General features: G+C 41.0%; 1 protein-coding gene across 1 annotated transcript in view; it reads left to right on the plus strand.

Moving 5' to 3' along the window:
• The window catches only part of LOC123600549 (oocyte-secreted protein 2-like), a 40,928-nt gene that overhangs the window by 12,171 nt on the left and 2,850 nt on the right, over positions 1-25,907 (plus strand). The window contains exon 2 of the mRNA XM_045482576.1: positions 25,199-25,377. Coding sequence (XP_045338532.1) covers positions 25,199-25,377 — 179 coding nt within the window. The remainder of the gene's footprint in view (positions 1-25,198; positions 25,378-25,907) is intronic.

The following is a 25,907-nucleotide window of genomic DNA, read 5'->3' on the forward strand; positions in this document are numbered from 1 at the left end:
CCTCCTATTGATTTTTGAATCCTATCTAAAAGGCCTGCCTCCTTCACTGTACGATTCTACCCCAATAGCGAGTTACATTCCAATTTGTGTGTGTTTCCTGGGCACTTTTGTAGACCCACAAAATGCACTGTTCCAGGGGAAGAGTCAAATGCACATGGTGCTTTACCATTGCTCATGTTTTTGGATATTTGAATAAAAAGTGTTAAGTTTTAGACGATGAAATAAAAACGGCATGTGTGTGCTGTTAAAGTTGGTGGTTAATTATTCGCACTTGAGTGTGCTCTGGTTATTTTGGCATCTAAAGCTGCCTCTCTTCCCAGTTTCCTGTTTCCTGAGTGGGATTTGGTTTCCGGTGTGGGCTGATGAAAACTTTCCTGGGGTTGATGGGGCGCCTGGGTGGCGCAGTCGGTTAAGCGTCCGACTTCAGCCAGGTCACGATCTTGCGGTCCTTGAGTTCGAGCCCCGCGTCAGGCTCTGGGCTGATGGCTCGGAGCCTGGAGCCTGTTTCCGATTCTGTGTCTCCCTCTCTCTCTGCCCCTCCCCCGTTCATGCTCTGTCTCTCTCTGTCCCAAAAATAAATAATAAAACGTTGAAAAAAAAAAGAAAAAAGAAAACTTTCCTGGGGTTGAGAAGCCTCCTTCTCCTTTTTTGTATGATATGGACTTGTGTTGGGAATTGGTCAGGTATAACATAGGACATGGAGAATCAGAGATTCTTAATAGATGCTGACAGAAGAGGCTTTAGCTGTGGCTTTTGGATTATTCAAAGTTTTCATCTCGTCGAACCCTAGCAAAACTAAGGATGCATACGGTGGGAGTTTCTTTTGGATGCCTGATCTCGGTCCAGTACCACCTCTAGTACTGGGGCTGGAGAATGTGCCCAAACTTGGTTTCTTTTCTTGCCCAACTTCCCTTCTCTTCTGAACCCTTTGAGGCCATGTCATGTTCTTGGGGCTCAAGTATGTGGAGTGGTTTTTTTTTTTTTTTTAAGTTTATTTATTTATTTTGAAAGATACAGAGACAGTGTGAGTAGGGTAGGGGCAGAGAGAGAGAGAGAGAGAGAGAGAGAGAGAGAGAATCCCAAACAGGCCCTGCAATGTCAGTGCAGAGCCCGATGCAGGGCTCGAACTCACGGTGAGATCATGACCTGAGCCAAAACCGAGAGTCAGATGCTTAACCGACTGAGCCACTCCTAGGCATGGAGTGGGTTTAATATAAAATAAAAAAATGTGACTTAGCATATAAGAAGACTTCCATGAGTGGAGGCTGGACCTCAGGACTCTGTGGAGTGTGACCTATAGAAAGGAAGCTTTATCAGGGGCTCAGCTGGTCCTCTATCCTGGTCTTCACACACCCATTGTGTTTGAGAGGCAGGATTTAGCGCTTTGGGTCTGGGGTGACCCACCATCTGGGTTTTCTTGATGTTTTTCTTGTAGTGCTGAAATTGTCTCCTGACTTGGGCAAACTGGGAGGCTGGTTGCCCTAAATATAAACTTTGGCCGTCAGTTTCTGATGCTGAAATTTCAGAGACGCAGTAAGGATTTGTACTCTCATTAAGCTACTTGTTTGACAAGACCACCCAGATCTGATGTGTGAACACTTGTAATCTTAAGTGCATTCATTATGCTTTTGGTTTCTTTCATTTATTTAGTAAATACTTAAAACAATTATAGGGAATTATATACATATTTATTGACTCACTATCCAGCTTTATTAAGTCCATAATAACTTGCTAGATTTGCTTAAATTTTCTTTTCTTTTTTCCATTAAAATTTTTCTTTTAATGTTTATTTTTGGGGGGGAGAGAGAGAGAGAGAGAATGAGTGGGGGAGGGACAGACAGAGAGGGAGACACAGAATCTGAAGCAGACTCCAGGCTCTGAGCTGTCAGCACAGAGCCCAATGTGAGATGATCTCTTCATTTCTGTCATGCTAAAATTTTCTGAGCTGATCTATGTAATAGTAATACCAACAAAAAGTTTCTCTTTTCTACTTCATAGCTGTGCAAGTGTACTGCACCAACTTTTGGTTCTATGCCAAGATCAAACCCATGATATTTCACAATATGTATACGAACCCTGATAAAACATTGTTGGGAGACGACTGCCTTGTAACTCACACTTGGCTGCAGCATATTGTAGCAGGATTCTCACACAGACAGTTGTGACACCCAGGCTTTTCTTTCCAGGGAAGCAACTTTATTCCTGCCGGCACCGCTTAGTTGGGTTCGTACCTGAAGAACTGAGCCCTGAATGCCACACGGCATAATTTTTTACATATTTTCTGCTTCTTTCTCTCCCATATATGGTAACACACAGACGTGCAGTCTGATTAAGGGGTCTCGTGTTACAAGGTCTTGAGGGATGTTGTCACATATGCGTATAGCCAGGTTGCCTTGAGGTTTTTGTTTTGTTTTGTTTTTCTTTCCTTAGGGAGGGGACCCTACCACAATATTTACTATGAATTTTTCTACCATCGTCATGACTGTGGCATCATAACCAAAGAGGAATGGCTTTTACTTAAAACCCGAGTATCTTATGGGTCCTCAACAGCCCCACAAACCAGAGGTCATTAAGTTTCCATTCGTGGTATGTCTAGATTGATTTCTCTGATAGTTACATTCGGGATAGAGGAAATTAAGGAAGGAGATGCTAAATACTTTTTGTTGTTGATGTTGGGCTGTAGGTGTGAACTCTAATATGTTCCTCTTATATAAAAACTCAGAGACAGAGCATGTCAGGAAGTTGACAGGGTTGAGAGGAGAAAAGCATTTTCCATGCATTACAAGTTTGTCAGGCAGCCTCCAGAAATAGTGATACATTACAATTCATGAAGTTTAGCCAAGTGCAGTCATAAGAAGGGAGTAACACTAGGCAAGCATCAGAAGACTTTTCAAAGTAAGTGTTTAATGCTTTACCTGCCTCGAGCCCCATTCACCAGAGATCTTGGTGTGCCTTATCTGGCACACTGACAGATCAATGATGCAAATCACTGCTAAAAACATAATTGGGATATTGACTTAATTAAAAATTTTAACATCCAGTGAAACTATACCATAACATTACTTATTTTGTTTGCTATTCCAAATGAAATGTGAAGAAAAGTAATAGAACTTTGTCCGGTCTAGTTGAATGTCATAGATTGGGTTCCACAGAAAGCAAAATTTGGGATGGGGCTTGGAGGATATTCATTAAGAAGTGTATATTTTTATGCGAGTGCCATACTGTTCTGATTACTGTAGTTTTGTAGTGGAGTTTGGGTTTCCTCTGAGGAATTTGTTCCATAAATAGCTATAAATTCATTGTGTCTATGGGAGGAGGTGAGTTCAGGATCTTCCTGTGTTGCCATCTGGAACTAGATGCAGTATGGTTTGAAATCAGGACACATGATGCCTCCAAGTTTATTTTTCTCAGGATTGCTTTGGTTATTTTGGGTCTTTAGTGGTTCAATACAAATTTTAGGATAGTTTTTCAGTTTTTGTGAAAAGTGCCTTTGAGTTTTTGATAGGGATTGCATTGAATCTGCGGATGGCTTTGGGTTGTACAGACATTTTAACAGTATTAATTTTTCTGATCCACGTGTATGGGATATCTTTCCATTGTTTGTATCCCCACACAAAATACCAAAGTATTGTGGTATTCAAGGTACAGATCTTTTACTTCCTTGTGAAGGTGTTTTATTGTTTTTGATGTTATTGTGAATGGGATTGTTTTTTTAATTCCTTTTTCAGGTATTTTGTTGTTAGTTGTATAAAAACACAACTGATTTCTTTTTTAAAATCTTTTTAAAGAGAGAACACATGAACAGGGAGGAGGAGCAGAGAGAGAGAGAGAAAGAGAGAGAGACAGAGAGAGAATCTTAAGCAGGTTCCATGCTCAGTGCAGAGCCTGACATGGGGCTCGATCCCACAACCCTGGGATCATGACTTGAGCTGAATCAAAGAGTTGGACACTTAATCAACTGAGCCACCTAGGCGCCCCCACAACTGATTTCTTTATGTTGATTTTGTATGCTGCAACTTTACTGAATTCATTGATTAGTTTCAAAATTTTATGGTTGAGTCTTAAGGATTTTCTATCCAGATGGTCAGTAATTCCACTTCTTGGGTATATATCCAAAGAAAATGAAAACAGGATCTTGAAAAAGATAGATGCACTTCCATAGTCACTGCAGTATTATTCTCAATATCCAAGATATGGAAACAACCAAAATATCTGTTAACAGATGAATGGATAAAGAAGTTTCAGTGTGTGTGTGTGTGTGTGTGTGTGTGTGTGTGTGTGTGTACACATTGCTTAGAAAGAAGGGAATCCTGCCATTTGTGACAACATGGATGGACCTTGGAGGCATTATGTTAAGTGAGATAAGTCAGACAAAGGCAAATACTATATGATATCACTTGTATGTGGAATCTAAAAACAAGAAAGTCAAACTCATAGAAACAGAGAATAGAAAGGTGGTTACTGGAGGCTGAGAGGTGAGGAAGTGGGAGAGCTGTTGGTCAAGGGGCACAAGCCTGTAGTCAGAAAATGAACCTGTTTCGGAATCTAATGCATAGCATCATGATTATAGTTTTGTACTGTATTATATACTTGAAAGTTACTGAGAGAGTAATCTTGAATGTTCTCACTACAAAAAAAAAATAAAAGATAATTATGGGATGTGGTGGAGGTGTTAGCTTAGGCTATGGTGACAATCATATTGTAATATAAATGTATCAAATTAACACATTTTATACCTTAAATTATACAGTGGTACACATCCATTATATCTCAATTAAAAAAAAAAGTGTCCTTGGGAGTCAACACCTATAAAAGGAAAAAGAAGAATGGGCAAAGGGAGAAAGTGAGCTATGATGTGGGCCCAAAGACAGCTTTGACTGACTCTGCAGGGAGCTTCATATTCCTCCTGGATAAGTCACCAGAAGTGGGCCATCCCAGGAGAGGGCTGTGGCCTTGGTGAGACAGCTCTCTGCAGCTGTGACAATTCCTAAAGGGGCTGAGAACTGAAGGCTCTCTGGTGACAGCATTCCAACAGCTGGGGTGACAGGCCCTTTACTGAAGGGGATTTGGGAAGAACGTTATAGGTTCATCGCCATGACAATTAGGGGAGCATCATCAACTTTGATATAAAATTATATCAAATTATATGGAAAGCAGCTGGAAATATCTATATATTAACTGAAGCATCCATGGGCAGTGATAGTAGGTGAATTCCATTTTATCTATGCTTATATTTTCAAGTTATCTATTAGGAGCATGATATATCTGAAGGAAATAGCAACATTATATTTAAAACATATAAGTACCTCTGATTCATCTTATCCTTTCTTGGAGTCAAGAACAGAGCCCTATTTGAGAATCACATATGAAATGCTTTTAGGAAAGCATTTTGCTAATAAGTGTCTCAACTCCTTCCTTCCAGCTTTTCTCCCTGTTAGGCATTTACCATACGCTGAGAACTTCATCACAGTTGTTCCTTACCACCATGATCACTGCTTTTTCAGAGATAAGGAAATAGACTTAATTGTTTAAATAAAATTCCCAGGGATTCATGGTGAGTAGAAGTGGCTCTGGGATTCCATCTTGGATTCATAGGTTCTCAAAGCTCCTGGCTATTTACCACTGACCAGAATGGTGTTTCTCAAGGGGGTATAAACAAACACTTTCTCGAATATGAATCACTAAGATCCTTTCTCTTTCAACCAAGAATTGGTTGCCTTTTGTCTACAAGCATTGTGCCAGACTTTAACCTACCTGTCCATTTAGAAAATGGCCTGGTTTCCTCTGAACAGATGCTGTCTCTAGTCACTTTGGTGAGAGTGTCTCCATTTTTAAGGGGTTTGAAGGATACATAAGTTTCTGAGACACTTGAGATAAACATCGGTTTAAAATATTTTCTTGTCCCTTAGCCTCTCCAGGAGACTCTTCTGCGTAAAACTAAAATTAAGTGTATCTCAGTGACAGAGCTGAAATGCTACTATTGTGTGCTGTCCAAAAGTGAGTATGACACGCCAGACTCCTATCGTGGCCCCTGGCTTCATCTTTGCCTTCTAGATAAGAAACCGAACCTGAAAGGTTGAATGGCATAACCAGAGGAAGGGGCCACAAAACCCTAACGGGAACATCAATCTGTTGATCCCTGGCCATGCATTTTTCAGAAGTTATTATAATTGTCACCTAGGAAACAGGAATGCTAGGAATACTGAAAATGGGATAATTTGTTGTTGTTGTTGGGGTTATTTTTTTGATACATGTGTCAGGGTTACTGAAAACCTGATAGATCTTTTTTAAATAAATTTTTTTTGAGAGAGAGAGCCATGCGCATAAGGGAGGAGCAGAGAGAGAGGGAGACTGAGGATCCAAAGTGGCCCATGCTAACAGCAGAGAGCCGGATGCAGGGCTTGAACCCACGAGACACAAGATCATAACCTGAGCCGAAGTCAGATGCTTAATCAACTGAGCCATCCAGGTGCCCCGGTGCCCCAAAAGCCAAATCAGGTTATTTTCATTTTAAATTTGAGCCCATATTCAAGATTTCCAAAGGAGATACACAAAGTCTAAATGAAGCAAAGTCTAAAAAGAAACAAAGTCTAAATGACACATGAACTCATCAAGGAGTCAAGACCAGTAGGTCCTGTCCTGAGCTGAAGATGTAGGAGAGGGATGAACAGAGTAGAATAGCATCCATGGGTGGAGATTAGATTTCTTTTTGTATCTTAGTGATTGAACCTTTTGAGAAAGTCTAAGGTCATCACACCTTAGAGCATAACAACTTTGAGGTCTTAGCAAACTTATGAGATGTGGCAGGACTTTCTTTTTATTCAATTTTTCTGGTTAAATCTTGAACTGAGATTTTTTTTTTTCTCTCTGTGATTAAACAGCCACACTGCACAGTGTTCTCACAGATAATAACAATAATAAATAGCAGCTAACATTTATTAATCACATACCCTATTTCTGCATTGTTCTAAGCACTTCTGTGTGAATGTGTTTGTTCTGCATGACAGCTGAATGAGGTAGATACTATGATGCCAGTTTATGGTCGAGGAAACTGATGCACAAGGAAATTAAGTGATTTGCTCAAGATAATTTGCTGGTAGATGGTAGACCCAGGAAGTAAACCCAGAGTTTGGCTTCTAAACCCATGCTACCTAGAATCACAAACATTGCCTAGAATATTCTGGAGAAATAAGCAGAAATCAATACATCTACTAGTAATAGGAATTTGGCTGTTAAGTTCAGCCTTGTAGACCCCAGAGTCTGAATAGATCTTTAGCCTGATGTGATAGTTCTCTATTTTCTTCTCTCATTTTTGTCAACACTCTCTTTTACATGAAGGTGAAAGGAGAGAGGATAATACCAGTAGTGCTCCCACTGATTTGATTCAGGTGTGTCCTAGATAAGAGCCTATACAATTAGCAGGGAGGTGTCATGTATTTGTATCAAGGGGCATTGTGCCTAAACAACTTCCAGTTTGAGAATTGCAAATTCATACATTCCTGTATGTGTTGAAGGTGTTGCTCATCGTGGTGGGTTTTTATATCTGTCACTAACTTGTAGGGATCCCATATGAGTAAGAGTATTGTCCTTCTTGGGCATTCTATGAAATTCCATGATCAATGCAAAGGTGAAATACCCATCAGTTCCATTGTGAACAAAGTTCTGAATCTTAAAGACTGAGTGCCAAACAGCCTACAAAGTGGTGGCTTAGATATGTTGATGATTTCTGGGGAAGTGAACACAGAAGTGCCATGAAACTATGTGGCAACTTCTTCTTGGGAGAGCCAGATGCCCATAAAGCAGTACAGTTCTTCAGTCTTAAGTCATATATGAAGGGATATTATAAAACATCCGCGTGTCTGTTGATCTGTAGCTACTAATGAAGGGCGGAGCTATGTTTTCTGGAGAGTAGCAGGACAGTACTAGAGCACCCGGGGATGCTGTTCATAGCTTAAAGAGGCAGAAATATCCTTATTCACCTACGCGTACATTGCACTTGAATCATTAGATGCTTAAAAATATGGTCTCTGGGTGCCTGGATAGCTCAGTTGGTTGAGCATCCGACCTCAGCTCAGCTCATGATCTCATGGCTCACGAGTTCGAGCCCCACACTGGGCTCTGTGCTGTCAGCACGGAGCCTGCTTCAGATCCTCTGTCCCCCTCTTTCTGCCCCTCCCTTGCGCACACTCTCTCAAAAATAAATAAACATTAAAAAAAGAATATCGTCTCAAGAATAGAACATTTCCTTTCTTTCAGACTACCCTCCTATCTCTTTCTCAGTGGATACCCCTTCCCTGTCCCCTCCCCCATACATATCAGCTGCTTTACTTGTGAATTCCAGGTTCTTAGAAAAAGCTAAGTAATGTCTATATTGGACTTTTTTTTTTTTTTTTTTTTTTTTTTTACTGTATTTCTTCCATTTCAGGGAGACTCTGAATGTTCCATCCCTTGTGAATCACACAATGTACCTTTACTGCAAGAAGAAATTGGTTTTTTACTTCTATATTCAGAGACAATCTCTGAAGTGAATGCTTAGGACTGAGGATTTAATGTGCTATTTTATAGGAATCTGAGAAGCTGGTATGGAACTGGAACTGAATGATACCTCGATTCTCTTCTATTTAAAAAAAACTAATCTATAATTTTAAATCTCTAAAAAGAGGGGCGACTGGGTGACTCAGTCGGTTAAGCGTCCGACATCAGCTCAGGTCATGATCTCGTGGTTCGTGAGTTCGAGCCCCGCGTCGGGCTCTGTGCTGACAGCTCGGAGCCTAGAAGCCTGCTTTGGATTCTGTGTCTGTCTCTCTCTCTGCCCCTCCCCCACTCACACTCTGTCTCTCTCTCAAAAGTAAATAAATGTTAAAAAAACCTTTAAATATCTAAAAAGACACTGTTCTGCTTTTAACTTTACGGAGACTCACTTATCAGTAAAATACAGTCCTATTTCACATGGTTGTCTCTAAATATCGAAGGGCTGGCATGTATCATTTTAGCTTCTATGCTCACCATAAAGAGGTTTTTAGAGGTAAAATTACAAACTTCTCTGCTTGGTGGCTGGTTCCTGCCCTTAGCTAGGTTTAGTTAGAGGGGAACCTGGTAATAGTGCATATTTGTTTATTTATTCCACACACATGCACCCGTGGGGTTTATATTTTCTTTCTTTTTTAAAAAATGTTTTATTGTTAAGTAATCTCTACACCAAACCTGAGGCTCAAATTCACAACCCCAAGTTGCATGCCCCACTGACTCACCCAGCCAGACACCCCGGTTTTTGCATTTTTTAAAGGTTTTATTTTTAAGTAATCTCTATATCATGGTTTTATATATATATATATATATATATATATATATATATATATATATATATATATATATATTTACTTCAGTAGGAGATGAAATATAAAGCACAAAGTATATTAAGTCATATTCCAGGAAGGGGTGAATACTACTGAGGACAAAATGAGGCAGGGAAAGGAGTTTGGGAAAATTTGGGTGAGGATTGTGATTCTAAAAATGGCACACCAGGGAATGTCTCCCTAGGTGAAGATTGACAAAAGACCTGAAGGGAGTGAGGGAGTGAGCCAGGCAGATCCTGGATGCAAGGTTATTCCAGACCATGGGAGCAGCCAGCATAAAGTCCCTGAGGGGAGAGCATGCCCAGAGTGCTCACAGAGCAAGTGTAGTTGGCGGGGAGAATAGTAGCATATGAGGTCAAAACAAAACAACTGGAGTAGAATGGGGTAGGTCATAAGTTTCCCAAAGTTGATGTGACCACCTGGTTTCTATTCAAAACAAGATTGGTGAACCACTGGGAAGCTTCAAATGAGGGAGTGACATGCCTTGACTTGAGTTAGTTTGTTTGCTCATGTGTATATTTTTTCATCTGAGAGAGAGAGAGAGAGAGAGAGAGAGAGAGAGAGAGAGAGAGAGAATCTTAAGCAGGCTCCACGTCCAACGTGAAGCCAGATGTGGGGCTCCATCTCATGACCCTGGGATCATGACCTGAGCCAAAATCAAGAGTTGGATGCCAACTGACTGAGCCACCCAGGCACCCCTCTTTGTTTGCTTTTAAAAATGGGATCACCCTGGCTGTTGTATGGAGAATAGACACAAGAGGGAGCAAAGGCCAAAGTGGGGAGATTCCCTAGGACAGAACCTCAAGTGAGAGGCAGTGATGGTATGTTACACCAGTGGTTCTCATCCAGGGGTCATCTTTGCCTTCGGGGGACATATCTGGAGATGTGCTTTTTTTTTTCTATGACAAGGGGTGGTGTTGGTGCTGTGCTACTGAAAGCTAGTGGGTCTAGGTCAGGATGCTGCCAAACACCCTAAAGCACATAAGATAGCCCCCCACATGAAGAATTCTCTGGCCCCAAATGTCAATAATGTTGAGGTTGAGAACCCTGGGTGAGGTGTAATAGTGGAATCAATAGGCAGCGCTCAGGGGTGCCTGGGTGGCTCAGTTGGTTGGGTGTCTGACTTCAGCTCAGGTCACGATCTCGTGGCTAGCGAGTTCAAGCCACACATCTGGCTCCCTGCTGCCAGTGCAGAGCCTGCTTTGGATCCTCTGTGCCCCCTCTCTCTGTCCCTCCCTGCTTGTGCTCGTTCAAAATTAAAGATACTTTTTTAAAAATATTTTTTAAATTTTTTTTTGAGAGAGAGAAAGAGACAGAGCATAAGTGGGGGAGGGTCAGAGAGAGAGAGGGAGACACAGAATCTGAAGCAGACTTCAGGCTCTGAGATGTCAGCACAAAGCTCGGTGCAGGGCTCAAACCCACAAACCTTGAGATCATGACCTGAGCTGAAGTCGGACACTTAACCAACTGAGCCACCCAGGTGCCCCTCTCAAAAATAAATAAATAAATAAAAATATACAAGGACTCCAAAGAGAAAATTATAAAACTGTATGCTTAGACCTAAAAAGACCTAAAAAAGGTGAGATATTATGTTCCTGGTTGGGGATTATAGATTCATTCCAATACTAATCAAATCAGATTTTCTCTTTTAAACTTAAACTTGGAAAGCAGGTTTTTTTTTTAAGTTTATTTTTTGGAGAGAGAGAAAGAGAAAGCCTGTGTGCATGAGCAGGGGAGAGGCAGAGAGAGGTGGGGGTGGGGTGGAGAGAATCCTAGGCAGGCTCCACGCTTAGTGCAGAGCCAGATGCAGAGCCTGAACTCATGACCATGAGATCATGACCTGAGCTGAAATCCAAAGTCAGTCGCTTAACTGACTGAATCGCCCAGGTGCTCCTGGAAAGCATGTTTTTAAAACTAGGGAATGGCAGATGAAAAAGTTCTAGATATTTACTGCAAAACATTGTGCTTATAGTTAACCATCCTGAACCGTACACTTAAAAATTTGTTTGAAAGGTAAAAATAAAATAAAATAAAAGATGGAAAAATGTAAGGAAGTGCAAACTTAAAGAAATTATGGGCTGGCAATTGATCAAATATAGCCAAAGAATTCTCAGAGAATATGTAGAAAGATTATTGTACCAAATATCAAGACAAAACATAAATTGATTATCGTCAAGGCAGTGTGATATTGGTGCAGGAATAGATAAGGAAACCAATGGAAAACTACAAAACACTGCTGAAAGAAATTAAAGAGCAAATAAATGTAAAGACATCCTGTGTTCATGGATTGGAAAACTTCTGTGTAATTGACATGACAGTACTCCCCCCAAAGCAATCTACAGGTTAAATAAATCCCTATCAAAATTTCAGTGGCATTTTTAAAAACAGAAATGGAAAAACTGATCTTAAAACTCATGGAAATCCAAAATAGCCAAAGCGATCTTGAAGAAGGATAAAGTTGGACGATTCACACGTCTCAACTTCAAAACATACTACAAAGGTAGAGCAATCAAAACTATGTTATGGGCATAAAGAGAAACATATAGACTAGAGAATCCACCACTAAAACCACACATCTATGATCAATTGATTTGCAACAAGGATGTCAAGACCATTCCATGGAGAAAGAATAATCTCTCAACAAAAAACAAGGGCAAAATTTTGGAGCTCTCCACTCAGGTGTTCCCTGCGTCTACCGTATCATTCTCTCTGGGCTGCATTCAGAGTAGGAGGCTGTGGGTTTCATGCAAAGAAATTTGGCTTACAAATGCAGTGAGAGGCTTAAAATGCAATGAGATGTCTTGAAGTTTTTTGAGGAGAACAGGACCACAATCTGATCTTTTCTAGTGGAAATAACTTGCATTGGAGTATATGATGGGAGGAATGAGAATAGGCTAAGACTAGAAAAGCAGGCAGTGAGTTATCACAATGGTCCAGATGGGGGAAAAAATGCTTCCAACTAGGACAATGACAATAGCTGTATACATTTAGCTAAAATTTGTTGAGGGCATACGATGTGCAGATATTGAGCATAATCTTATACAGTCCTCACACGAACCCTCAGAGCTACATCCGATTATTGTCACCATTTTACAGATGAGGGACTCAGAGCTTGGAGTTAAGTACCCAGCCTAAGATTATAGAGCTGGCCAGGGGCAGACTCAGAATTCAGACCCCAGTCTGATGCTCTTATCCATTCACTGTGCCATTTTGCTTCTCAAAATTTACGATGTATGCATATCACTTGGCGATAGTGTTAAAATATCCCTGGGTGGTATTTTAACACATATCATTTGCGGATAGTGTTAAGATTCAGATTCTTTTTTTCCCCAAGTTTTTATTTGTTTGTTTATTTATTTTTGAGAGAGAGAGAGAGAGAGAGAGAGAATTCTAAGCAGGCTCCGCACCATCTGCACAAAGTCTGATGTGGGGCTCAAACTCACAAACTGTGAGATTATGACCTGAGCCAAAACCAAGAGATGGATGCTTAACCCACTGAGCCACCCAGATACTCCTTTTCCCCCCTGCAAGTTTTAAAAGAGAAGGATTTTTTTCAGCTGTATTGAAGTATAATTCACAAATAGAAATTGTATATTTAATCTACTGTAAGGCTCTCAAGCCCAAATATTAATTTAAGCAATAGACACCCTAAAATAAATTCCTGTTAATTTTAAAGAACATAAAATCAAATAAAAATATTTTATGGAAAGGACGTAACCTTGAGGTTTCTGATGATGAAAGGTGTACAGTTTTGCTTGTCCTTTGTTATATTAATTCATAATCCTGGAGATTCCTATAGCTAAATTTGACAATGCTCGCCAACAATGATCCTGCATTTAGAAGCTGAGGCCATCTATGTGACATACTATATAATTTCTAAAGGTAATTTATTAAACTTTTACTCTTGAGATGGAGCTTTTTGAAGCTTTGGTTTTTTGCCAAAATATGGAACCAGATCACATTATTATCCCTATCCACAATCCCTTTGTCTCAAGATTTTGCACTAGGTTTCATTGGACAAAAATGTTCTAAAAGCACCTTTTTTCAGCACCCCAAGGATGTACACATTCATAAGAAGATGCCTTTGGTGGAGAAAAATTTAATCAGAAAGCAGTGTTTTTCCAAACTTAGACCATACCATGGCTGTGTGAATTTGTTTACCTGAATCAGAATCTCCTGCAGTAGGTTACAAGTACAGATTAACACGTCTTGTCCCAGGTTTATCGAATCTGAGTCATTGGCTGGGAGGCAGGGCAATTGGCTTGTTTTCGTGAGAACCCAGAGTAAATGAAAAGCACGATATTTTCAGTGAATTCATAAGTGTTTCTCCTGAATCTTCTGTATCATCCACTTGGATCCCTCAAAGCATCTGCAAAGCCCCGCTTTAATAGTCCAACGGATGCATATCAAATATTAGGTAAGACATAATTTCAGACACATCCATGTGTTTGGGGAAGACACAACTGGTATCTGGGGGTATAGTGTAGAGCTGCTTCTCACATTCTCCTTCCTGAATTTCTTATTTATAATTATAATAACTTCAGCCATAAGAAGAAAAAGCCAACTGTGTTAAGGGCTTCTTGGTTCTTTCCAGAATGCTAGATCATCACCCACAGCTGAGGAGGCAAGAGATTTCCAAACATCTGAAGAGTCTCACCTCCTCGATTTCCTTTTTCCCGAGGTACCTTGGTTTGAGATCTGAAGCAAGGAAGATTTCTGATGTGGTAGGAGGGTTCCTCTTGCTTTTTTGTGTTGATTGATGGTCTTAATGATTGTGAGAAAGAAGAACTCTAGAGGGTGATAATCACCTGGTATGAAAATTCATAAATGAAAACCTCTCAAAAATGGCGTTGGGAGCTTCAGCAACGGAAGGTCTCACGAAGGCTTCACGCCCTACCACTCCTTGTCAAGTGTATATTGAACAGGAAGAAAGGGGCCTCCTTGCAACCTTCAGGGGAAATGACTTGAGCTGCTGCCCATTACTATCGCAGCAGCAGGCAGAGTGACGTTTCTGTTAAACCCCAGCAACAGCCCAGCCAATGAGACAGTCACAGCTCAGCCAATGAAAACTCACTATAGTTCCAACTCCTAGGTTACTTCAATGGACTTTTTTGGCTGTAACAGCCGTCCCAACTGCCCCTTTTCCCCTATAAAAGAGCGTTCCTCCTTCGTTCTCCAGACTTGGCTCTGGTTTTGCCATAGCTTTCTTGTCCTGAATTGCAATTCTCTGCTATTCCTGAATTAATCCATCTTTTGCTGATAAAATAACTGACAGTTTTATTTTTTAAGGTTAACATCGGTGATCAATAACCTGCTAACAGCTAGTGAATGTCAGGTTCATCCTTGGTCGTTCCTCTGTGTTTTCTATTTATTCTATCCATCCTTGTCATGCCCCTGTGTAGCGATACCCCAGCAGACTCTAAGTCAAAGGTGGGCTATGGTCTGGCGGGGCTGAAGAAAACGCCCGGAGACAGAGGCTGAGACTTAGGTTTATTGGAGGAAGTTGCTTACAGGGTATCCAGGAGCAGAGGACTCGACAAACCTGCTTCTGATCTAGGTGCAGCAAACTTTGATAGCGTAGCAACTTAGCCTTGCAACTCTCTTTAGCCTTTTCCCTCCTTGCATGGCCAGTGACCCAAGGAGGTCAAGGCCTGCCATCTGGACACTCTTCCTTACAAGGGAGACACTCTGGGTTGACCACCCCCTGGAGTCCCTGACCTTGAGCACTGAACATGTTTTTCTGCACATTCTGCTTGATGGGAATATAGAGGGAGGACACGATTTCTGCATTCTCAAGATAGTGATTAACAGGGTCATTGGGGATGTGCTGGTACAAACCAGCCTTCCAGCACGTATCCTATCATACAACTTCTGGTTAGTTAACTCATCCTATTAATTAGCACTATGTTTCACAATCTTTTTGCTTGCTCGTGTTCTTATGAATTTTGACCACTTTCTTCTTTTCTTGTATTTATAGCCAAACTGAATATTCTCAAATTATATGGCCAACACACATCATAAAAAGTTATTAAATTGTATCAGAATTATCTGACAACTTGGGTGTTAGAGCTGTATGGAATAATGGCATTAAAATTCTGACATAGTGTTAGTTTAATCATTTCCCTCCTGTATTCAGGCTAACTAGAATTCATTTGTGAAGGGCAAAAAAGGAGATTAAGAAAAATTTATAATCTTAAAGCATTATTAACCTTAGACACCCTCTAAACACGTGAGAATCAACAACAAAACAAAATAAGGATTACAATAAAAAACATACAGATCCCCTCTAAAGAATTGTTAGAGGGGCGACTGCATGGTTCAGTCAGTTAAGTGTCCAGCTTCCAGCTCAGGTCATTATCTCATAGCCCTTGGGTTCGAGCCCCGCGTGGGGCTCTGTGCTGACAGTTCAGAACCTGGAGCCTGCTTCAGATTCTGTGTCTTCCTCTCTCTCTGCCTCTCTCCCACTCATTCTCTCACTCTCTCTGTCTCTCTCTCAAAAATAAATAAACATTAAGAAAAAAGAATTGTGAGCATATGTACTAAAAAAAGGTAAATGCAAATAAATGTTAGAAGGTCGATATATTAGCAAAATTTATTCTTTGGCCTAAATTTCATACTGGAATATAAAATCTGGAAGTAAAACCCCAAATTATCACAAAACATTGGGAAAATGTGGTAAGGGAATACAGATTGTCTATTCATTTTTTTTGTTGATGGTTGGAGTGTAACCACCACGTGATTCACCAGGGTTCTCTGCTTGGAGCCTCACCAAGTTCAATTCAAGTTGTCAGAAGGGCTGTTTCTTCTGGAGGCTTTTCGGGAGACCCTGTCTGCAGGCTGATTCGGGAGGTTGGTAGCATTTGATTTCATGTAGTTGTAGGACTGAAGTCTGTTACCTTTGCTGGCTGTCGGCTGGAGATCACTAGAGGCCTTCCAGAGTCCTTCCTTCATGGACCCTTTCCAAGACAATGATGGCAGGTGGACTTCCTCACCAACCTCTGATCTTACTGATATCCCCTTCTGAAGCAATCCCTCTTTTGCTTCCAGCCAGAAATAATTCTCCACTCTAAGGATTTATGTAATTAGACTGGATCACTCAGAAAATCCAGGTTAATCTCCCTGTTTTAAAGTCCTTGATTTTAATTCTATCTGTAACATCCTTTCACAGTGGTACCTAGATTAATGTTTGATTGAATACATTGCAAAAAGGATCTTTAGAATTCTGCCTGCTACAGAAATGAATTAGCTATGGATAACAGAAAAATGTAAGACAACCCATTTTGACAATTTACCGATATGCAGAACAGATTTAAGAATAGCAGACTTGAGGAGCATTCTGAGTGGCTCAGTCGGTTAAGCCTCCAACTCTTGTTTTCCACTCAGGTCATGATCTCATGGTTTGTGAGTTCGAGTCTCATGTCTGGCCTGCGCTAACAGTGCAGAACCTGCTTGGGGTTCTCTTTCTCCCTCTTTCTTTCTCTCTGCCCCATCCCTCTGCTCGCTCGCTCTCTCTCAAAATAAATAGTAAAAAAACCAGACTTGAGACTGCCATACTAAGAAAAGCCTGCTTGCTAGCATCTGAGAATTTGGATTTCGGGAGAGTTCTCATGACTCTAATGACAGAGGCTCACTATGCCAAAACTTTTTTTTTGCAAACACTATGCTGTATGTTAAACACTTGTTTTCCTTCGGAGAATGTGGGATTTTGGTAGGTGGTAGGCAGAGAATGTCCCCGATAAATACCCTGAACACGGAGTCTATAATGACCTTCCTTGGTAGACAACATTTTGCATGTTGCCACCCACTTATTGCTGGACGAATTAAGCACGTCTTGTGTGCCTCCGCTGGGAGAGAACCCTTGGAAGCTTCCACCTGGTTTCCTTTGCACTCTGCCCCGTGCGCCTTCCCATTCACTCTGTATCCTTTGCTATAATAAATCATAGAGTGATATGACTATGTGCTGAGTCCTCCTAGCAAATGATCAAAACTGGGGATGGTTTTGGAGACCTTGACACAGAGGTAATATTGTAAACTTTAAAACAAATAAAAATAGAATAAAACATCCAATGAATGAAATATATAGGAGCTTCTCAACTGCTAGAGAATTAACTGCACAGAAAAAAAAAAAAAAAAAGGAAACAATTAAAGGAAACTTGGGTTTGAAAAGAAAGAGAAATCACTATAAGAACATAAAATACTATAGCGGGAATTAAAAATGATCACTAATTCTAAAAAACTTTGCACAAATAATTTAGGCACAGGAAACCATTCTTCTCAGTTACTCCCTATTAAATTGTTTCACAATTGCAGTGTTTACCAATAGATTGTCTTTAAATGTTTATTTATTTATTTTTGAGAGAGGGGTGCCTGGGTGGCTGGTTAAGCCTCCCACTCAGCTCAGGTTATGACCTCATGGTTCATAAGTTTGAGCCCTGTGTGGGGCTCTGTGCTGACAGCTCAGAGCCTGGAGCCTGCTTCAGATTCTGTGTCTCCCTCTCGCTCTCTCTCTGCGCCTCCCCTGCTTGCACTCTGTCTCTCTCTCTCTCAAAAATAAATAAACATTAAAAAAAAGGACATCCTTATTTATTTTTGAGAGAGAGAGAGAGGGAGAGAGAGCGTGAGCAGGGGAGGGGCAGAGAGAGAGGGAGACAGAATTCCAAGCAGGCTCTGCACTGTCAGCACAGAGCCCGACGCGGGGCTTGAACTCACAAACTGTGAGATTATGACCTGAGCCAAAACCAAGAGATGGATGCTTAACCCACTGAGCCACCCAGGTTTCCCAAAATGATATAATTTTAGGCCAGTATATTTGAAAGTGAAGACTAAATAATTCTTTTTTTTTTTTTTTTGAGGTTTCAATGAATACTTCTTTAGTAAAATGTTAGCAGATGCTTTCAAGAGACAGAAAGTCTAAAGAGACAATTAGAGGACTTAGAAGTCATCTCATGTTTACAAGTAAAAAGCTATTGGGGTAGCATATATGACAAGCAAGTTTTTCTAATTGTACACAGATGAAAATTCTCACATTTCATAAGCAATCCTAAAGTCTTAAAAAAAAAGATTCCCAAACTGTTGCCTCATGTATGAATACATATGCTTAGAAAAATATCATTTATGAAACAGATTCAGAAATATATAGTATTGAAACACTGTGGTATTGAATCCAGCATCTTTAAAAATAATAATTGAGGATAAGAATTTAAGAAGTCCTTTGAGAGTCACAAATGCTGAACACCTACAGTTTTTTTCACTTAGTACTTTGAATATATTATCTGCCTCTTTCCTGGCCTGGAAGGCTTCCTTAGAAAAGTATATAAAACCTGAATTCACTGCACTCAGGTTTGAGGAAAATATATGTACTTTTGTACACTATGTACCTTGTTTATATATATATATTTTTGTACACTATTAGCTTTGGCTACACTACTTACATTTGTTATCCCTTTTAATAGTCACAATAAACTTACGAGGGAAATAGTATTATTACCTCCTTTTTACAGAGTATGAATATGAGCCTTAGCTTGTTTAACTAGTTTTCCCAAACTTGTGAAAATTGAAAGCAGAGAAACTCTCTTAAGCAGTAGAAGCTTTTAAGCAGTAGACTCTGATGCCTTCTAGAACAATACTAGATGCTTCTACTGGAATGATTTAAAAGATAAACATATGGGGTGCCTGGGTGGATCAGTCGGTTAAGCATCTGACTTCGGCTCAGGTCATGATCTCACAGCTCATGGGTTCGAACCCCATGTCGGGCTCTGTGCTGATGGGTCAGAGCCTGGAGCCTGCTTCCGATTCTGTCTCCCTCTCTCTCTGACCCTCCCCTGTTCATGCTCTGTCTCTCTCTGTCTCAAAAATAAACATTAAAAAAATGCTTAGCTGGAACTTTGGGGTGCATGGGTGGCTCAGTCGGTTAAGCCTCTGACTTCGGCTCAGGTAATGATCTCGCGGTCCGTGAGTTCGAGCCCCGCGTCGGGCTCTGTGCTGACGGCTCAGAGCCTGGAGCCTGTTTCAGATTCTGTGTCTCCCTCTCTCTCTGACCCTCCCCCATTCATGCTCTGTCTCTCTCTGTCTCAAAAATAAATAAACATTAAAAAAAATGCTTAGTGGGGCGCCTAGGTGGCTCAGTCAGTTAAGCGGCCGACTTCGGCTCAGGTCACAATCTCGAGGTCCGTGAGTTCGAGCCCCGCATCGGGCTCTGTGCTGACAGCTCGGAGCCTGGAGCCTGTTTCAGATTCTGTGTCTCTCTCTCTCTGACCCTCCCCCATTCGTGCTCTGTCTCTCTCTGTCTCAAAAAAAAAAATGCTTAGCTGGAACTTTGGGGTGCATGGGTGGCTCAGTGGGTTAAACATCTGACTTCAGCTCAGGTCGTGATCTCATCGTTTGGGAGTTCAAGCCCCACATCAGGCTTGTGCTGACTGTGTGGGATTCTCTCTCTGCCCCTCCCCTGTTCTCTCTCTCTCTCTCTCTCTCAAAATAAATAAACTCTAAAAAAAAAAAAAAAAAACAGGATGGAAAAAATTATTTTAAAAATGCTTAGCTGGAACTTCTGAGTACTGGAATGAATATATATACTTATTATACATAAAATTATATATATGGCGCAAGGGGACAAAATACATGAATATAAATGTTTCTTTTCTAAGAAATCTCAGCATGAAAAAAACATTATTCTCCCGTGTTATAAGTAAATACTTTTTTTTTTTTCAATGTTTATTTATTTTTGGGACAGAGAGAGACAGAGCATGAACGGGGGAGGGGCAGAGAGAGAGGGAGACACAGAATCGGAAACAGGCTCCAGGCTCTGAGCCATCAGCCCAGAGCCCGAGGCGGGGCTCGAACTCCCGGGCTGCGAGATCGTGACGTGGCCGAAGTCGGACGCTCAACCGACTGCGCCACCCAGGCACCCCATAAGTAAATACTTTTAAGGCTTGACCTGGCTAAACTAACTAAAACATTAATTTATGGACAAATCAATAAAGACGGATTTTTAGATTTCCTTGATGCCAAGAAAGATGGCTTTCTATAGGTCCCTGTCTCCTCCTGGGGATGTTTGTTTCTGGGCAAGTCACTTTACTATCCCTGCTGCTGATTCTTCCAGCCAAAGTCAGAGAAAAGAAGAAATAATCATCTTTTGATTTCAAACGTATATGACTTAGGCTGTTCCACATATTAGCTGGACACCCAAAAATCAGCTGGTGCCAATAATTTCCTACAATTTAGCATGCACTGGAAATGTCATGTGCCATGCTAGCCTCCCAGATGGTCTCAACAGGCCTCATGCAGACACCATCTGTTATCAAATAGCACTTTTTGTGTGATATGCCTTTCGGAGAGTCAGTGTTTGGGAAATCTGGAGAGTTGCAGCTTTTAGGTGGTTGACATTGAGAGGGTGCCGCATGCCCTATCTAAATCAGTAGGAAAATGAAGACAGCTGAGTGTGGGATGCCGCATAAAATCACGTAAGGCCGCACCACTTCCTGTTTCCTGAGAAGTCCTGGCTGGGGTTCTGTCCAGATGAAGGTCTCTATGGCTTTAGGAGTCTGGTCGCTCCTTGCTGCCTTTTTGGCCTTGCACTGAGAGCATCTATGGTAGAGGCCAGTTCTAAAGAACACTTTCTTGGAGGAGTTATGGTCGCTTTCCATGCAGGAACTCTCCTCCCGAAGAGTTCAGATCTTAACAAGCAGCTGGAAGGGAAGTGCTTTCGGGCTGAGGAGACTTGAGTCAATATACTGAGGCCATCTGGAGTGGGGGACTCAGGACGTCAGGGCCCTCTGGGGTAAGGGGATGCAGGGCATTGGGGCCATCTAGGATAGAGGGGCACATGGCATTGGGGGCACCTGGAGTGGGGAGCACAGGGCGTTGGGGTCATCTGGGGTGAGGAAGCAGGGCATTGAGGCCTGGCTGGGATCTATGATGCTCAGGTGCAAGGAAGATTCTAGCTACTTCAGCCAATTTGTGTGGCAGCTACATGTGTTCCTCGGGTTTTCCCTCAGATTTCTCAGATACTAGAGGCATGACCTCATAATGTCAGACTGACTAAGATTAGTATGAGAAAAATAAGTGACAACAGAAGCCTGGACTCCCTGTATGTCCATAGCCACTTCTCCTGTTGAATCCATCTTTGAACTGTCGCAATCTTTTTTCCTCTAGGAAGGATCCTTCTGATACTCTTATCTAGGTGACAGTAGGATAATATTTCCAACTCATGGAACGATTTGGAGGTGAAAGTCACTAATATAGAACACCTGCTTTCTCCTATGCCACTTTCCCCACAAACCATCTCCCTGAATTTTTTTACTTTCTTGATGGTTTATCTGTAAAGAGCCAGAACTTACTGGCTTACGAAGTGTTGGAATCTCTTGCTCATGACATATGAATATTTTTTCACCCTGGGAAGACTTAGGTCCTCCAAAGTGTTTAAGAATATCCTGAATGTATTCCAAGGTCTACTGGTCCCTATTACTGTTTGGGGAAGCTTTCCTCGTCAAGGTTTGAACCTCTAGCCATTCTCTTCATTGTGTGATCCGACTTTCTATTATTACTTTGTAATGGGAATGTAATGGGAAGGGGAATGGGAAAGCCCCAGTGCTTTAGGAAAGAAGATAATAAGTAGACAGCCCCTTGACACAGGACTGGCTTGCTCAGAGTCATGGTAGACTTATTTGTGAGAAGTATGAAGTGAGAAGTAATAAATATTGATGGCAGATGGTCATTTTTAAAGTCGTTTGTTTGACTATTTCTTCCAATGACTACTTATTGTCAATTCGTAAATTGATGCAAGAGTCATCTACTGGGAGGTAATTTAATGAGCTTTTGCTGTGGGAAGATCATCCTCCAGCTCTTAATATTTCTACAGCTACCATAGAGGGGCAGTTTACTCAGCACATCTGTGAAGAGTACAGGGTCAAAGTCAATCAGGTGTATGCTTTGTGCTTCATGGCACAGGTAATTTAATTTTTAGATGATGTGCAGACTGCCATTATCATATGTGGCGTGTGGTATATTATTGAGATCGGCATAAATAATGGAAAACACCCATGACGGGTTATCCTAATTGCTTTAGGAAGGAAAATCTTCCTAACAATTTTTCTGACCACAGATCTGCTCACATATGCCTTCCAAAGGCAGCCTTTAAGCAAGGCTTTCAACTTGGAGCCCTTATCAATTTACTCATCACTTTATGTCCTTTCTGCAGGAGACAAGAGCCACTTATCACACCTGAGTATTAGTGAGCATACTCCTATTGTTGCTTTACTTTATTTAAACATTTTTTTCTTTAATGTTTATTTATTTTTTGAGAGACAGAGAGAGACAGGGCATGAGCAGGGGAGGGACAGAGAGAGAGAGAGAGAGGGAGTCACAGAATCCGAAGCAGGCTCCAGGCTCTGAGCTGTCAGCACAGAGCCCAGTGCGGGGCTTGAACCCATGATCTATGAGATCAGACCTGAGCTGAAGTTGGACACTTAACCGACTGAGCCACCCAGGTGCCCCAATTTTTTTAATTTTTCTTCTGCCTTTAGAGAGATGCTGGTGGGGGACAGGAGGCATTGATCGGACTTCAGCAGTGACTGAACTACTTATTTCTGGAATAAGAGGTCACTACTTTATTTACTTCCAGGTTCTGTTAGGCTCCAAAGCATGTAAGTGCTTTGGTTGTGGCTCTGTTTAGAACACCTACAGCTCCCAGGAGACCTTGGGAGTGTGGGAAATTTGTCTTAAATGTCATCCCAAACCACTGTAGCTTAACTTTCCAGTTACTGACTAGCATTGCCACCTTGTGTGCACATTCACTTGAACCAGTCCAGCCCAGTCCACTAACTGGACTGAGGCTCTGAGTACACTCCGTCAAACTGCCAGAACTTCTGTTCATCCTGACTGTGAATCTTCCCATTCGGTGGCCTTCACTGACTCGTGAATAAATTGCATTGCAGTGTTAACCAGTTTTTTCAAAATCTAATAATTGGGTAGCTATAGAATTCAAGCCCTATCCAGCCAGCTGTAAGAAGGTTACCTTCCTATAGGTTGGATGGCCAGTCAGACTTTCACTCTCTCCCGCCCCTTCCCTTTGTTAAACAGTAAGGGGGAGGTTCTGTAATTTCTGCTCATCCGGAAGTTCTGCGTGCAGGTGGTACTATCAACAAGGGCTACAATTCAAACTATGTATATTCAACATTCCCTGGGTTCTGTGCAGCTGTGAATATAAAGATAATTACGAAATGAAATCCAAGTTCAAAGTACTTATCCTAGCTTGGATGACAGGTTGTGTTAGAGCAACTTATATTAGCGTCGAAATAGGAAGATAAGATTTAAACCCGGTTACTTCCACTTTTGCAAAACATGAGGAGGCTGTATCTGATGAGATGTGGGGTCATGTTCTGGGTTATGAGTCTCATGCCTTAAGTGTGGGGCAGGTACTGGCTACCGAAGAATAGTCTCTGTTTGGAAAAAAATCTTTTATAAAAAATGGTTATCTGTCATTTCAGCTTTTTATCGTTAGATATATAAGGTTTGTGTTGTGACTTGCTTCTTTCTCATAACTATTTTCAGATTGATACTTTATAATTATATTTGCCATGTTACCTAGAAGTTGATTATATAAATACATTATAATTTCTTCATTTGGCTGTTGGTCATTTGGCCTGAAGTATTTTGTTCATTTACATTTATTATTATTGTTGACATACTTGCAGTTCATTTATTGCAATCATCTTATTGCTTACTTTTTTTTTTTTTTTTAGTTTATTTTCTTTATTTAGAGAGAGTGAGTGAGAGAGCACATTGGAGGGGCAGAGAGAAAGGGAGACAGAGAATCCCAAGCAGGCTGCGCACTGCCAGTGCAGAGCCCAATGTAGGGCTCGAACTCACAACTTTGAGATCATGACCTGAGTCAAAAGCAAGAGTTAGACACTTAACCGACTGAGCCACCCAGGATCCCCCTATGGCTTAATTTTTGTCCTTTTTGTTTGTTTGTTTGCTTTGATGTTTTGTCTCTTCCCCTAAGGCTTTTTTGCCTTCTTCTAAATTGTTTCAATTTGTTTTTCTCCATTCTCTTTTGTTCTCCACTTTGGAAGTTTTGTAACCTGTTTCATTAGTTTTTCCCCCCTACTACTAATCATGACTCTTTAAAGCCAATAAATCTGTGTTTTCTTTTTGAACATTAGTAGGATCCATGCAGTTCAACTCTGATCAGCGCTCTGAGAAGCTCTGGTTACTGTCCGTCTTTACTTCTTCCACGGGATAAATGAGTCCATTAGAAATAGTGATTATTCCTGACTGACTGAAGATTTCAATGTAAAGGATAAGAATAGGTTTTACATGGAAACCTTCACAGAACTGCCATCCCAGGCAGTGGATTTTCTCCCTTCAGAGTCTTTCCTCTGTGGCCCTGACTGTCTTTGGTAGGGACTGTTCCAGATCAGGATTCTACTCTCCCACGCTTTCCCCTTCTCCCTCTCCAAAGAGCATTACTGGGAATACATCTCTCCTATTTGAATGCATTGCAATTTACTTCTGTGCCTTTTGTGTGGTCCCAGATACATCATCCTCTTTAGAATATAATCTCGTTTAGAGGAGGCAGGGGACTAGAAGATTATGATTTTCTTATGTGTTGATCTTCTTCCCTGTGAAATAAATGAAGCCTAGTTATTTGAGGATAATATGCAGATATTTTGGAAAAATCGGTAATGTGAAAACCCTTTATATGTTATTCTATAAGCCTTGATTACCTTTGCCGGAGAAAGAAATACCTTTTATTTACCACGAAGGGCAGAGCTGAATATTCTTTGGGCTCTTCCCGGATGTAAATACACATCTGACACTTTCTTATATGATTCTTTCTGTAGTGACAGTAAGTTGTTCAATGGACTGGGTTATGATCTTGGTTAGCCCATGTGGGCACAATAGCGATCTGTATATATTTGCTGATGAATTGCACCTGGGATCAGGTTGCCCTGTGACTTGGATTCAGACCTCTGCATATGATTTTATATACCCTGTACATGACCGTGGGATCAAGACAAAGGTGAGTACAGTATTATTTATAAAAATAACTTCTTAAAAAAATTTTTTTAACATTTATTTTTGAGAGATAAAGTGCAGGCAGGGGAGGGGCAATGAGAGAGGGAGACACAGACTCCGTAGCAGGCTCCAGGCTCTGAGCTGTCATCACAGAGCCCAATGTGGAGCTCGAACCTATGAACCGTGAGGTCGCGACCTAAGCTGAAGTGGGATGCATAACCAACCGAACTACCCAGGTGCCCCTAAAAATAACTTTAAAGTAGTTTTTTAGATCTTTATACCTGGCTCTAAAATTATTGCCTTTTTTTGTTTGTTTGTTTTAAGGATTACATTTTGCTTCTAGTTATCGTTATTTATGGGCAGATGACAACATGGTCCCTTCCTTATCATCCACTGAACATTGGTCCATCCATGTGCACAGGACCCAAGAGCACAGGTTTCCTGACTGGTTAGGAAACCGATTTTAATTTTTTTTTTTCAACGTTTATTTATTTTTGAGACAGAGAGAGACAGAACATGAACGGGGCAGGGGCA

This window comes from Leopardus geoffroyi, chromosome D1 (assembly GCF_018350155.1).
Source record: "Leopardus geoffroyi isolate Oge1 chromosome D1, O.geoffroyi_Oge1_pat1.0, whole genome shotgun sequence".
In the NCBI taxonomy this organism is placed as follows: domain Eukaryota; kingdom Metazoa; phylum Chordata; class Mammalia; order Carnivora; family Felidae; genus Leopardus; species Leopardus geoffroyi.